Below are 15,547 nucleotides of genomic sequence, written 5' to 3'. Positions count from 1 at the left end.
TTGGGGAGGATGCATATGTGGAAAAAATGTTGTATGAAGCAATTTGAGGCTCCAGAGGGAGCTGTGTGAAATCTGATAAATGAAATCAAGTGATGTTAGTTGAGTCAGCATGAAGGCTACAAGTTTGAAAATAAAAACATCTGGAGGTGTGGAGTTAGGAAGAAGTGACCCTACCAGACCTCTGTAGCTCCTCATCTCTGCTTGAGGCCAGCAGCTCCAGGCTACATTTGCCGCTACTAGCACAACACTCCTGATCTCCAAACAAATCAGCGGCGGTCGAGTTGCATTGTGGGTTATGTAGGCACCAGGTTTTGATAAGGAAGAAGAATGTGTCGTATAAAAAAGACAATCTCTCTGGTTTTATAACTGTCCATTGTGAGTCTGACGATGTTGTAGGAGTGCAATGCTAAATAGGTGGAGTACTCTTTTAACTTTTCATCTCGCGCCATCATTAGGTCAGAATTTAAATTTGTAGAATACCAGGGGTGTAAGAGAATATCAAAAATATAGAGTATGTCAATATTATGTTTTGTGATACTGTATTGATTCTCAAAAACATATAGATTTTTAATGAATAGTTTACATGCAAAGATTAACTCAGTCAATACTTAATTTAATTTGCAAAGATATGCCCTCTCAAAGTAGTGCTATGATGTTGGATGTTACAGGGACTGATAAATGTAAATACTGATCCCTCTGTTCTGATTGCATAAAAAAGTAAACTTTTTTTAACTCCGATTTTATACGTAGGGTGGTGTGTTATTTATACTATGACAGTTTCCCTAAAATTAGATTTAAGAAATCGCAATATATCGCCTTACAGTATTGTAATATATTGAATCATAACCCCTGTATCATGATACGTATCGTATTGCCAGATTCTTGCCGATACACAGCTCTATTGAATACTTTGATCTTTGTCCAAATACCTGCAAAATGACATTCCCATCAGCTGCAAAGCAAATGTTAGTATGCTTTCTTAAAATTGTTCAACATGGTAATAATCTCATCTGCATCCTCACAGAGCTGCTAGCATGGCTCCTTAAGTATTTTTTTGATATATGATATACCAGACAGTTTACCTTTCTTTCTATCAAATTAATAAACTCCACCACTAAAGCTCACTGAGGGGAATCACTGTCAACACTACCAACTCTGCAGCAGCTAACAATACTATCAAAACTACTAGTGGCTGTACTTCAGCCTGTTAATATCAATCACTACTACCACAATAACTTTATAAAAGTCATGATTGCTGTATAACTGTTCATATCAGTATGAATCCTTAACTGTGTCCGTCTGCAGGATGCATGTATAACTCAAAAGTCTTGAGTGTTTCTGTAAGACGAGTTAGATGATCCTTTAATTTGAGCTGAAGTCGGAGGGGGGTTCATTTTTAGCCTGGCCAACATTCCTCGGTAGATTTCAGAGCACAGGCGGATACTCCCCTGATCATCCACACGTGGGTAACCGTTAGTGCTATCTCATTTAGTCTGTACAGTCCTCCTAACTCATTCCTCGGAAATATGAATGCAGGCTTCTGGCTAGGAAATGGCTCAGGTCTGTTTGTTTCAGTGATTGCTTTCTGTCTACTCTCTCTATAGAGACAATATACACGATGTTGTTGCATGAGAAGAGAAATCACCCCGCCCTCTTTGATACACATGCTCCATCGCTTCTTGCTAATTTAAGGTAGAGACTGTGTTCTGCATGTGGGACACGTAAAGAGAGACTTGATGACATATGTGTCGCTTCATGAGACAGATGTTTGCCTCTGTAGAGCTCCTCAAAAGCAGAGAGGAGCCTCTCAGCTGCCGCCTTGAATACTAACTCTGCAGAAAATAGGTCAATCACGCTTTTACTAAAAAACACTGCTGCTTCCAGTTCCTCAAGGTGGTTAGAAAAGGAAAAAGCAACTTTCTGAAAGGTGGAAAGGTGTCAACATTCAAAATGAAACACTTCTTAGATATTTTTCTTCTGTAAGCGGTGTGAAAAAAAGCTGATTTGTGTTCTCCGTTTCTCTCCTCTGTTCCCCTCTGCCCTTCCTTTCCTCCTCTTCACAGGCTGTCAGCATCAATAAGGCCATCAACACACAGGAGGTCGCTGTCAAAGAGAAGCATGCCAGGAATATCCTCATATTGTCTCTGTGTGTGTGTGAGGAGAAGACGTGTGTTTATCCTGATTTCCTTGTGTGTGTGTGTATGAGTGGAGCTGTGCCTCTATGGCTGCAGGGTTACGTTAGTGCAAGATCAAAACAACAAACTTAGTGTAACCCCATCATCTACATGTGGTCTTGCTGCAGAGCTAATTTAGTCATGAGTGAAACAAAACACAAAGCTGCACAGAGTCCCAGTGAGAGCAGGAACTAAATATAAAATATATCTAGGGCTCATTAGTTTTGGTTTTTAACTTTGGGAAATAATTTGGGTTGGTTTTGAATATTAAAAAAACATACAGTTTGGCTTTTAAAAATACCGTCTGCAGTGCAAACACTTTAGTTTAATCTTATTTTTACTTAGGAGTACAGACTCTTGCACATCAGCAGCAGCTCATTTGTGTTTCTTGATTTGATTTTCAATTACCAAAAGCATTATCTGAGTTGTCAACATTGTAAGAAGGCTTAATTTAAACTGTGGTAATCAAGAGAAACAGCTACTTTTGGCCATAAAAGTCCAGTAAAAACAGTTTAAACTGATTGTAAAGACATGTTTTCTGTATGAAGATTGGTAAAGATTGAAACAAAGAAATAAATAAAAAGGATTATTATTAAAGCTACTATGAGGAACTTTAATGTTGGATTGATTTTGGCGGTCCCTGTGGACAAAAGCAGTAGTGTTTCCGAGCACCAAAGTCCCTTTAGAAAACCTAATTTTACTGCTGCAGGGTCTGACAGTATGTCCCACGCAGTCCTGGTTCTGGTTCTTCCGTGCCTCCCTTCCCTCCAGCGGGCCCAGTAATACGGCCTGATAGTCTCGTTTGCTTAGGTCATATAGAGGCATGAGTATTAAATTGAAACTGTTTCATACCCAGATAAAAGTTCCTCACAGTAATTTTAAGTATATCAGAGTGACAGAGAATAAAAAGACAAGATGATGAACATTGGTCATGAGCCAGACGAATGGCACACAGAAAATGTCATGGACTATGATAACCCATTGATCCTTGACCGGCCCCGTCACCCTGCATCTTGGGGACCCATCATGAGAAAGGCGCCCACACCTTCTGGGCAGCCGTCAACCGGCTTCCTCTCTCCAGCAACGCGGTGCTCTGCTGGAAGTTCTGCCACGTCTTCCACAAGCTGCTGCGAGACGGCCATCCAAACGTACGTAAAGATGACAAACACTGTAACCGTTTTCTCACTCATAATATATCCTAGGACTTGTTTCTGACTCTTGTGTGTTTACCACAGACACTCTAGCTAATGATTCATTCTTCAGTTTCCATCACATCTCATCTACATTTAGTCAATCATACCTGATGATTCATGTTTTTTTAACTCTTTCCCCATCTGGTTCCCCCTCCTCTCTGTCTCTGCTGTCCCTCCAGGTGATAAAGGACTCCATGAGGAACAAAGCTGATTTAACTGATATGAGCAGGATGTGGGTAAGGACACAGAGATTATAATATTAATGTGGTCACATCACAGCATAGAGTCACAAGGAGAAGGATGTTATGCTGTGGTTGATCTTCTCTACTGGCAACTTTTGAATATTAAAAGATTAAAGGGTTTTCCCATGTTTTTGTGTCTAAGTGATAAATAGGGACAACATTTTTTTGTTCAAAATTAATCTAAATTGCTCGTTTTACACAAACATCCTGTGTTCACTATTTGGGTTAATTGTACAGTTTATCAGTTGTTCTGTACTGTTATTGTTATGCATTGAATATAATATGAAATAACCATAAAATGTGTCACTTAGTCAGGGGTCGTCAGTTTGCTCAATGATAGAGAAGGGGTCCCTTAAGGTACTGTATTACTGAACCAGCTCCTGTTAAAATGTCGCTAGGAACCAAGGACATTTATTAATCCTGTCCGAGCAGGACAGCAGCTGGAAAACACCATGACATCATGATTTAAGTGTAGCAAGAAGTGCAACACGTAGCAGCAGTTTGTGTTGATTAGAAATCCTTAAAAACAAGGAGAATTGTAATTAAGGAAGCTTGTATTTTGTTTATTAGCATCATCAGAGTACAGCCACCAACTGTCCTCCTTGATATCAGATTACATGATTTGTTTCTTGTCAGCCTGCTGCTGTCGGAGTGACAGACATTTTTGGCCTGTGATGGACAATGCCGTGTAAAAACATGCCAAGTGTGACCGCCAGTGCTCACAACACATTGCCTGCTTGTGGTCAACAGATAGTAGTATTGCTAGTGTGTAGCTTCTCTGCTGGGGAATCCCTGCTCTCACGTGTTTCTCACATCAGAGCTAAAAATTGAACGTGGTTTCTGTATAGATTAATGGTGATAACATTTGCATTGATCTAACAGAGCACAAGTCTCTTCACAGTATTGATGCAGACACCTCTGATGAAATCCATAAGGTTTATTGTGTAAACCTGTACTGACTTCCCTCCTCTAAGCCTCAAACAAACAAAAACAGTCTTATTAAGCAACATTGGGGTGGAGAGCCTGTTCTGCTCTGTATTCTTGGATGTTTTTTTATAATCCATTTATGCTGAAGTCACTAGGCAAGAGGATACAGGAAGTTTGGTCTCTGTCAGCGGGGTTGTGGCCTCTCTTTCCTGTTGTGTCATCGCCACCCGCACTCTCAGGCTCAAGGAAAGAGGAAGTGAGAAGCAATTGGTCAAATAGCTACTCGTATTCAACTTTGTCCACACTCGGGGACAATTTCCCACAGAGTGAACTGAACTGAATGATTGTGGATGTGGGCAGCGGGAGGAGAGAATATTTTGGCTGCTGTGGTATAATTCAGCCCCGCAGCTTCAAAGTGCTCAGTCTCTGCTCACTATTTTCATGTTTATTGTATGCTGCCTTCAGCCAAAGTGCCACAACGAATTTCCTCAAAACGCCAAATGATTCCTGAGTTTTCTTTAACCAGCAAACCTGCAGGAGGAGAAAATATTATTTCCTTACCTTTGATCGTGTCTCTCCTCCTCCTCCCCCTCTTTTTTTCCCCCCAGGGTCACCTGAGCGAAGGCTATGGGAAGCTGTGCAGCATCTACCTCAAACTGCTCATCACCAAAATGGAGTTCCACATCAAAGTGAGTCCTGGCCTATAAAATCCAGCGCCAGTCTCCCTCATCACTCATTATCTTTTGTCTCAGGCTCTCGTTTTAGTGCCAGCGTGTCTCTGCGGGAGGCCGGCTTCACTGGCTCTTACACTAATGGCCTCTCAAGAATCTGTAATGTAGCCTTTTTATGAGACGGCACAGCGGAGCGGCGCGGGGACAGTGAGGCCGTGTTGATGCTATCACAGGAAGACGTGGTTAGATGTTGCTGAAGGATAATGTGACTAACCCAAGGGTCAGGGTGGTCCTAGAGGGCAGTTTGCCAAGACGTAACATGAGAATCAAAGGCGTAATGTGACACTTTGGCAGATGAAACCGTTGATCAACTGTTATTTGACACCTTTGTACCCTGTATTTGCTAAATTTGTCGCTTATACATCAACATGCAGGTTGATCTATGAGCCTCACGTAATGTCTAAGATAACCACTGAGCTCACAGTTCTGTCCTCACACAATAGATGAAGGTCAATTAATCAACAATCAGCTCCTGTAAACACAGTCTCATGTTAACTTTTAACAAAGCAAAGAGCTGGTGAACTAAAGAGAATATCTGCTTGGAGCATTTTTACTTACTAGATAATCACTATCTACTGCATATGTTCTTATTTTGATAGAAATATGGTGCATTAAAGGGATAGTTTGGGTGTTTTATGAAGTGGGGTTGTATGAGGTACTTATCCATAGTCAGTGTATTACCTACGATAGATGACGGTCGGCACGCCCCCAGCTTGGAGAAGCAGACAGGAGTTGCCGCACAGAACCAAAACAATGTACTGCTGTGGACGGGGCCGGCAGGGCCCATTGAAATATTTAAGCATTATTTTCTAAACTGAATGATTGCAGCTGGATCTTTTTTGTCTCTTTGGAGTCTTCACACCTGCCCACCATTAAACTGTAAATAATTCTTGACAGCAGAGAAACAAGAACGGTTTTCACAGATTTTAGTGCTGCAGTTTTATGTAAATCAGGCGTAACAGCCTGTTTGATTCAGAGCCAGGGTTTTGTTTTGAATGGCTTCAACTAGCGAGACACAGCAGTTCAAAGTCCAAACAATACATTTACCTGAAGGAGTCAAAGACTTGCCAGCCAGCAGTGCTGTAGGAAATATTCAGATCCTTTACTTGAAGCTGCTCTAATCAATATTTTTTTAATATTAACGATGGATCACATGACTTGTGTGTTGCTCATAGTGACGAAGCCACAGAGAATCATCACCCAACTCTGCAGCTCCCCTCTGCTTTACTGAGCTTCATAAAGACTTTTTCAGCAAATCGTTTTTTTTGTTTTTTAATTATGCACAATTATTTTGATATAAGATAGATACAATAGGAGAAAACAGTAATTTCAGTGCAGGAGAGGAAAGAAGCCTGGAAGGCTTATTCAGAGACTTCTTCAAAAGCGAAACAAAACAACAAACAAAGAACACATAACACAAAAAATATTTAACTCACAGGCAAGCATAAACAGTAGTAAAAGAAAAGAAAGAGAAAAAACAAACAAACAAAACAAAACTAGAGTAAGATATGTACAACCAAACGGAGGCATCTTGCCATGAGGTTCAAGATGAAATGAGAAATTTCGCTCCCTATGTAGACATGAAGGGCTCATTCTAAGCTAACAAAACACAACTTCTTAGATTCAGGTGATTATTAACTAATGAAAACATAGTTATGAATATTATATTCCATTTCTGCTATATCCCCTGAAATGTTACACACTGTTCCTTGAAGTACAGTACTTGAGTAAATGTACTTATTCCAACATGTTAATGGTTATAAACATCAGATTGTGCCTGTAAACAACGGTCACGTGTTCGTCTCAGATGGACGTCAGGACGCTGAACCTCCTCCTGTCGTCTTCTCTTTCAGAACCCCCGTTTCCCCGGCAACCTGCAGATGTCAAACAGACAGCTCGAGGAGGCGGGGGAGAACGACGTCAACAACTTGTGAGTGTGGCGTGCTGCTGCTGCCTTTTCTTATTGTTTTTGTGGTTATTGCCGGCCAGGCCCCAGGATCCAGATATTAATGAGCTCCAGTGTTACGTCTCCAACCGTGTTGACCAAAGTGTGAAATTAAATTTTACTGCATGAATACATTAATCATAAATGAATGCTCCAGAGCCACAAGAACGTATTCATCGTGATGATTTTAGAGGTGTTGTTCAGCACAAGTTAGTAGAAAAAAAACTGTTTAGAAATTCAAATGGTGTTTTGAATTTTGATTAATTTGAGAGTCATAATTGCATTTCATTCTCTCATCAAAGCTTATTCTCCACACTGTCGTGAAATCACAAGGCCTAGAAGGAGATGGAGTAAAAAAATGGAGAGCAAAGGTTTCATTAAATTCCTTTCATCAGTGGCTCTGCATTTTTTAGTCTCCCTCCAAGCAGTTAAGTTCTGAGGCTGCTACAGTTACCTGCTTTAATAACTACTATGCCAGTGGTTTTTGGCTTCTCACTCTTTTAAAACAAGCGAATGTCCAACAGCAACTGCTCATCAGAGGTTACGGCTTTAACGAGATGTGAGCGGTTCAACCAGAGACGGGATTTTTCCTTCTCAGATTGTTTAATAGTTTAGATTTTCAGAGGCCTGAAGAGGTAAAAGTATCTAATGTTTCACAAAGAAAAAGAAAAAGTTTGGGAAAAGATGGAAAAAGGGAATAACATAATATCAATATTTCATTTTTAAATATCCAGGTTATAGTTAGTACCTGTATATTGCTTCACCCATAGTCGGAACCCATTGTACTATACAGTTTTTCATTATTTGGGTATTTTACTCCAGCTTTGACCATGACTCAGCCAATCAGAATGCGGGAAGGAAATTATCCAGTATTTTAAAGTAATGGTGTTGAATCGAGAAAAACAAGAAGAATCTGAGCAGGATCATTTTATTTGAAGCAATAGTGGTGTTGGTATATGAAATAGAGGAATTACATCAATGTGATTGCTTGATCGGATTTACAACTGACACTATGAAACGTGTGTGTGTTTGCTGAAATAATGTAAAAACATTCACCTCTCTCTCTCTGTATCTCCCCTCTCGTAGCTTCCAGCTGACAGTAGAGATGTTTGACTACCTGGAGTGTGAGCTCAACCTCTTCCTGGGTGGTAAGTTATTCTGGCCTGACTGCTCACACTGTAACACACACACACACACACACACCGAGCCCCCTGGAAGTGCGCCGGTCGTCGATCCCAACTTTCGTAGTGGCCAAACGGCGGTACTGCAACTTCCGTGTAAAGTGAGGCATTGGGCCCAAAAATACTTTTTCCCATAGACTTACATTGGGAAAGAGAGATCTTTAACTCAGCAGATAATTTTTTTGAGGTGAATCAACTTCCCAGTACGAACACCTAAATAACCCTTATTTAAAAAATTCCGTTTTTAAAGTTGTAAAATGAACTAATAGCCGAATCCAGAGCTATTTCCCTTCCTCCGTTCATGTGAATGAGACCCAGACTGAGGCTGGATCGCAAGCCGTGACGACGGTGAGACGTTGGGACCTTGTGACCGAGTCATGTCCGAGCGGACGCTACTGCGCGCGTTCCATGTGCCCAAGATCCGGGTACTTTTCCAGACGGAAGTCGAGCCATTTAGGCTTCATGCGCTATTGAGCAACTTTCTTAGGAATGAACGGGGGCCCCGCCTCCAACGCTGTATCCAGTTCTCTTAATACATCCATGACACACACACACGGATTGATGATGCACTTTGACAGACAGGAAGACGCAGTCCGACTGATAGGTGCACTGTGCGTAATGGTGCACAGAAATAGACACTGACAGCTATTAGTGGTTAGATACTGGACGGTCGTCCTGCTGTTGTCTGAGTGAGTCATCCTGGGTTAAAGTCTCTTAAAGTATGGACGGGACTAAAAATAGACGGCCAGGAGCTCAGTGCTGGGAAAGCTGTGCACTCCCATTCATAAATGAACAGGAGGAAATTACATTCTTGTTTCTATGTATGATGCTCTTCATTCTGCGTCCTGATGATCATATTATCTCCTCTTCCTCCTCCTCCTCCTCTTCTTCGTCCTCTCTAGAGAAACCATATCTCTGTTAGTATTCAGGACAAACTTTTCCTATTTTCTATGAGTTTGACGCTGTGATCTGATATTCGTCTAAATACACACAAAAACATAGTACTGTCCAGACACGACTCACATGACTTGACTCTGAACTTGCCTGTCTTGAATTGGGACTTGATTTGGGATTAGACACAGGACTTGTCTGTCTTGACTTGGGACTTGTCTGGCTTGACTTTGGACTTGACTCTGGACTTGTCTGTCTTGACTTGGGACTTAACTCGGGACTTGTCTGTCTTGACTTGGGACTTGACTCGGGACTTGTCTGTCTTGACTTGGGACTTGACTCGGGACTTGTCTGGCTTGACTTGGGTCTTGACTTGGGACTTGAGTGCAAAGACTTGAGACTTATTTTTGATTTGCAAAACAATGACTTGGTCCCTCTGGGTGTCACCTCACACCCAAGTCTCAGAGCCCTCGTCAGCTTCCTCCTGTGGTCTGTGGTGTATTTTAGAAGCATCACGTCATCCAAGGGCCTGAAGTGTCCCTGTATGTGTGTGTTGTGTGTTTGTCAGGGGTGTGTGTGTGTGTGTGTGTGTGTGTGTGTGTGTGTGTGTTTTCTAGCTGTGCAGGAAACCACACCTCTGCAGTGTACAGAGTGTCTCCAGGCCTCGGGGCTGGAGTGAGCAGGGTGGCAGCAGGGAAATGAAAGAGGGGCGTAATGATGGAGGCAGACAATCCTGGTAGTGTTCAGGTTGCTGCTCCACTTTAAACCTTCTTCCTGCCCTTTTTTCAATAAGCAACAGTGAGCTGTGTGCTGCTTTCAACTATTTTATTAGTTAATTTTAGTAGAACAACATGATACATTTATGATTGGTGAGCCTCGTGCAGAACTAACATTAATAATCGCTGATGTGTGTGTTTGTGATGATACCTGATGGGCTCACAAGACTCTGTGTGGGGCATATATTGATTTGGTGAATACATCTATTGATCGGGTTTGTGTTTCTCTCTCCCCTCGCCAGTATTCAGCTCTCTAGACATGTCCCGGTCGGTGTCAGTGACGGCGGCTGGACAGTGTCGCCTGGCGCCCCTCATCCAAGTCATCCTGGACAGCAGCCACCTGTACGACTACACCGTCAAGCTGCTGTTTAAGCTGCACTCCTGTGAGTGACGCACACCCCTGTTGGTCAAACTGCACAACTACAGGCTCAGTAGAAGTAGTACCACAGTAAAGGTTGCTCAGTGCTGGTCAAGATATAAATATTGTGCTTCTAAAGGGAGATATTGTGATTATTCATATACAACACAGGGCAGGTAGTCATTGTTTATGAACTTTATTCCAAAGCTAGAAATCAGTGGTCATGAGTTGAGCTGTCACGCTAAAATTAACTTGTTAACAGGTGCAAATAAAAAATAAAAAAAAAACTCTTCAATCAGAAGTCAATCAAATCAGTATTTTTATCCCAAATCTCTCTCACTCTTTTGTGTAAAGTTTGCTTATACGGGTTTTCCAAGTTGGATTCACCAAACTGTCTTACTTCAACCTGATGAATGTCACCTGTTCATGAGGGAGGTGCATGTTAATGCATTATCAATTCACCCTAAACTGATGAATACGGTTCCCATTCATTTGTGGACAAGTTTCATTCACAAAAAATGTCACCTGAGAGTAAAAAAGCTAAATTTCACAGAGCAGAGCTTCAAGTCCTGCTATTAGAAATCAGCAGACGAATACGTGACTAATTCATATATATACTGTATATATATATATATATATATATATATATATATACACATTTTAAATTTATTTTTAAATAAATAGGTAATTAAAGACTAAAAACACAAAAACAGTAGGGACAAATAAAATAAAAATATGAATGTTATAAATGATATATAATTAATTAATAATTTATACTGTATATACAGATATGTTTATTATCAATTAATTAATTTACTCTACAAAAGGTCACAGAGTAGTGAAAAACAAATATCCAGAGCCCAACGTGATGTCCTTAAATTGTTTGTTTTATCTGACCAACAGTCCGAAACTGACTGTTCGGCACAAGATCTGAGATTTTGGCTTAAAAAATTAGGGAAACTATTAATCGATTATCAGGATACACAGTGGTTAATGTTTTTTGATCGTTGCAGCTCCAGTCAATAGTTTTATTTTGGGGCCTGAAACAATTACTTTAGAAAATATTGATACAAGCGTCAATGATGCAGTGCTCTACTGTGACAGAAATAAAGACAGAATGGAGGTTAAATATGCCAATAAAATCTCAAGAAATACTAAATTGGGAAGCCATGATGATGATAATATGGTGAAGAGAATATATAGTATAAAAAGACTGTCCGTATATGACTTGTTCTTCTCGTGAATTAAGTTTGTGGAAAATTTTAAACACAACAAATTCTCTTGAATCACTCAAAACACGCCACTTCACACATCTGTTCGTATGAGCTCGTTTTTTTGCATGAGATTTATGAGAGCAGCGTTGGCTTCAGTCGCTGAGTTTCCAGCTTTACCTTTAGCTCCTGCGGCACAGAAATAATGTGTGTGAATACTTAAAATGCGTGACACTTTTCTTCAAAGATTCAAAGATGACATGCTCCCCTCTGAGTTAAAGAATTTTTCAGACCCTTTGGCTCCTGAAACTTTCCAAAGCCTCGCTGGATAAACTCATAAATGCATGCAATTCAGTTTCAACCAGCCTTTTCTTAGTTTCTGAAAAGAAGATGTTTGGGAGATTTTAAGGCTTTCACCTCCCAGCTTTGATGCATTCATGCACAAAATCCCATCATCCACATGTGCACTCAAATATTATATAAATGTAGACACAGAATACCTGAACGGTTCTGATGTCCCAGCAGCACTGACGTGTTTGTGTTGTGTGTGTGCTTGCAGGCCTTCCAGCAGACACTCTCCAGGGCCACAGAGATCGCTTCCAGGAACAGTTTAAGAAGTATGAAGTTCACTTGCAGTCGCAGGAAATGCAGCCGGTCACGGTTTCACTCCACTCGCTGACTGAGTGTGACCCCGAGGACTGAGTTCTTAGTACCGTGTTGAATGAATTTACAATGTTAATGTCTATTCCTTCGTCTGTCCTTATCTCTCTCCGTCTCTGTTTCAGGTTAAAGAGTCTGTTCTATCGCTCCAGTAACTTGCAGTATTTCAAGAGGCTGATTCAGATCCCACAGTTGCCTGAGGTAATGACCGCCCTCACCACCTCGTACATTTTACACATTTTAACCACACCCAAGCCTCAAGTTCGCCCACGGATGTTCTTTCAGGTGTTTGCCACGTGATTAAAGAGGAGCTATTATTTTTATTTTCAGGTGCACACTTGTATTCGGGATTTCTATTAAAACATATTTACATGCTTTAATGTTCAAAAAACGTTTTACTTTTCTCATACCGGCTGTGCTGCAGCACCTCTTCTCACCCTCTGTCTGAAACGCTCTGTTTGAGCTCCAAAAAGCCCAGTCTGCTCTGATTGGTCAGCTGGCCCACTCTGTTGTGATTGGTCCACCGAACCAAACTTTTCGGACTCTCCTCCAGCTCCGATCTAACTAGCTTTGTTTTAGGGCGTGCCAAACTAGCCGTTATGCAAATGTGTTACTTGGTGACATCACCATGTTACAGAAGAAAAGTCCGCGCCAAAGGCTTCAAGCGAGGTGTTTCAGGCCGTTCAGGAGCAGTGTTTCTGTCGGGGAGAGTAACTGCCTTTGGCGCGGACTTTCGGCGTTGTAACTTTGCAGACCTTTTACATGCACAAAAAACTATATAACACACTAAAGGAAAGGGAAAAAAGCATAATAGATCCCCTTTGATTCATTTCCCATCAAAAAGCTCTGCTGCCTTTTGATAGTTCATCTTTATATACCAGTTGTTTATAGACTCTAAAACAAATCTTGATTATATCTTATGTATATATGTTTACCAACCCCCCTTCATTTTACTGACATGCTTCGGCATATATACGCTGCTACATATAATATAAATAGAAATGATAAAAGAGTCATGTAGGCCGCCTTCACAATATGTACTTTCACACTCTGTCCTATATTTGTTCATATCTATTAGAGGTTGTAACTCATAACCATCACTAACAGGAAGTGACAAAAATATGCCCTGCACATTATCGCAACTGCACTCCTTCACTTTTCATTTTATGGAAACAAATTTCAATATTCAAACAACATTTTTAGTATCCCCAAACGTTAATAAAGGTTGCTTGTAATGCTTCTATCTTTATTGTTGTATCTCTTCATACTGTGTATGCTAAGCCTCGCTCCGACAAGTTGCTATGACACTAAAATCGTGACACAAGATGAATGAGATATTGATATAATCTAGATCTCAATGGGGAAATTGCCCCTTCTATTTACTATTTTGTTGTTTAAACTTGCAGCAAAGATCAGTTTTCAAGGGCTTAAGACATTTTGGTTCACTTCTCACTACTTTCTGCAAAAGCCTGGTAGAAGCTAACAGTAAAAAGTGATTAAAATTGTGTTTTGTGATTCTTTTAGAACCCTCCTAACTTCCTGCGTGCGTCAGCTCTGTCGGAGCACATCAGCCCTGTGGTCGTGATCCCCGCCGAGTCGTCGTCCCCCGAGTCGGAGCACGTGGTGGAGACAGACGACTTGGTGGACACGGACGTCCCCGTGCTGCCGGTAACTAAACAAGACAAGTGTCCCTGAGTGGTACCTTCTTAAATTCAACCCATCTGTTTTATAGATGGTTGGAGGAAGGATGTTGTATTTGTGGAGTAGTCTGGAGGGAACAGATGCAAAGTGGTAAACTGAAGAGATAACCTGCCAGCAGTGTACACATGAATGAGTCCCCAGTGAAAACACATATTTTTCAGATTATTGCTAAGACTACTCTAAACATCTGGTTTATATTAATGCTGGTATGTCATGGTGTTAATTATTAAATTTCACATAGCTGACTTTTGGAAAAAAATCACATTTGTCTTCTTTTAAACATAAATAATGAGGTAATTAATAGCATTTTGGACCCACAGTCCAGCTGCAAAACACCTGGATTATTGACAGTGAATGAGCAGATGGGAACGATTGATGAAGACTCCTAAGTATATTAGTATATTAGAAGACATGAAACTAAAGAGGCACTAAGGTGGATTGAATTTACAAACTCCAGTAGGCAATGAGTGTGTTTCATAATAACTGTAATTATGCAGTTAGGAAAGATGAGGAAACTCAAAATAATAACCCAGGTTGACAACAATAAAATGGTGCAAGTGTAAGCTTTATATAGATCATTTCTCATCAGATTTTTTCTTTTAAACCTGCTTGTTTTAAAAACACAGCCTGCTTTGGAGACCAAGTTTGACGACCTGTTTGGCACCACGGCTGCTGCCGACCCCTTCAACTTCAACAGTCAGAACGGCATGCGGAAGGACGACAAGTAAGGCCTGAAAACGTCACATTAGATTTGTGTTTCTGCATGATTATAGCTGTCAGAATAATTAAACAAATGTCAAGAAGCTAAATTATTGTTAATATTTGACGTATATTTAGATGCATACAAAAATCCAGGCCAGAATAAAGACAGATTTCATTTGTATCTGTTACAAGTGATAATAAAGTTTATTGTAGGGCTGTCAATCGAATAAAATATTTAATTGCCTGACTGTCCATAGTTAATCGTGATTGATCGATAATTAATAAATTTTGTATCTGTTCAAAATGTACCTTAAAGGGAGATTTGTCAAGTATTTAATCCTCTTATCAACATGGGAGTGGGCAAATATGCTGCTTTATGCAAATGTATGTATATATTTATTATTGGAAATCAATTAACAACACAAAACAATGACAAATATTGTCCAGAGACCCTCACAGGTACTGCATTTAGTATAAAAAATATGCTCAAATCATAACATGGCAAACTGCAGCCCAACAGGCAACAACAGCTGTCGGTGTGTCAGTGTGCTGACTTGACTATGACTTGCCCCAAACTGCATGTGATTATCATAAAGTGGGCATGTCTGTAAAGGGGAGACTCGTGGGTACCCATAGAACCCATTTTCGCGTTACTACCGCGTTAACTTTGACAGCCCAAATTTAGATGCATTTTATATTTGATTGATGTTTTGTCTGTACCCATCAGAGACCGTCTGATTGAACAGCTGACGAGGGAAATCCAGGCCCTCAAAGACGAGCTGGAGTCTTTCAGACTGGAGGTAAAGAGGAGAGGAACCACTCATCTCCATCTACAAAGGTTTCCAAGAAACAACT

The 15,547-nt window shown here is 40.6% G+C and overlaps 1 protein-coding gene across 4 annotated transcripts in view; it reads left to right on the top strand.

The window, feature by feature from the left end:
- hip1 (huntingtin interacting protein 1) overlaps positions 1 to 15,547 on the top strand; it is a 60,577-nt gene that overhangs the window by 25,391 nt on the left and 19,639 nt on the right. For 3 of the 4 annotated variants that reach the window (XM_037775775.1, XM_037775776.1, XM_037775777.1), the window contains exons 2-13: positions 2,064 to 2,127; positions 3,180 to 3,322; positions 3,547 to 3,603; positions 5,145 to 5,225; positions 7,121 to 7,197; positions 8,299 to 8,360; positions 10,303 to 10,443; positions 12,189 to 12,246; positions 12,415 to 12,490; positions 13,814 to 13,957; positions 14,617 to 14,714; positions 15,420 to 15,492. In XM_037775775.1, the coding sequence (XP_037631703.1) occupies positions 2,064 to 2,127; positions 3,180 to 3,322; positions 3,547 to 3,603; positions 5,145 to 5,225; positions 7,121 to 7,197; positions 8,299 to 8,360; positions 10,303 to 10,443; positions 12,189 to 12,246; positions 12,415 to 12,490; positions 13,814 to 13,957; positions 14,617 to 14,714; positions 15,420 to 15,492 (1,074 nt within the window). Of the gene's footprint in view, positions 1 to 1,502; positions 1,561 to 2,063; positions 2,128 to 3,179; positions 3,323 to 3,546; positions 3,604 to 5,144; positions 5,226 to 7,120; positions 7,198 to 8,298; positions 8,361 to 10,302; positions 10,444 to 12,188; positions 12,247 to 12,414; positions 12,491 to 13,813; positions 13,958 to 14,616; positions 14,715 to 15,419; positions 15,493 to 15,547 lie in introns of those variants that run through there. The other variant, XM_037775780.1, reaches the window with a different exon arrangement.

The sequence above is a fragment of the Sebastes umbrosus genome, chromosome 7, assembly GCF_015220745.1.
Source record: "Sebastes umbrosus isolate fSebUmb1 chromosome 7, fSebUmb1.pri, whole genome shotgun sequence".
Taxonomy (NCBI): domain Eukaryota; kingdom Metazoa; phylum Chordata; class Actinopteri; order Perciformes; family Sebastidae; genus Sebastes; species Sebastes umbrosus.
The sequence above is the reverse complement of the archived record's forward strand: the minus strand, read 5'-3'. Positions and strand labels throughout refer to the sequence as shown.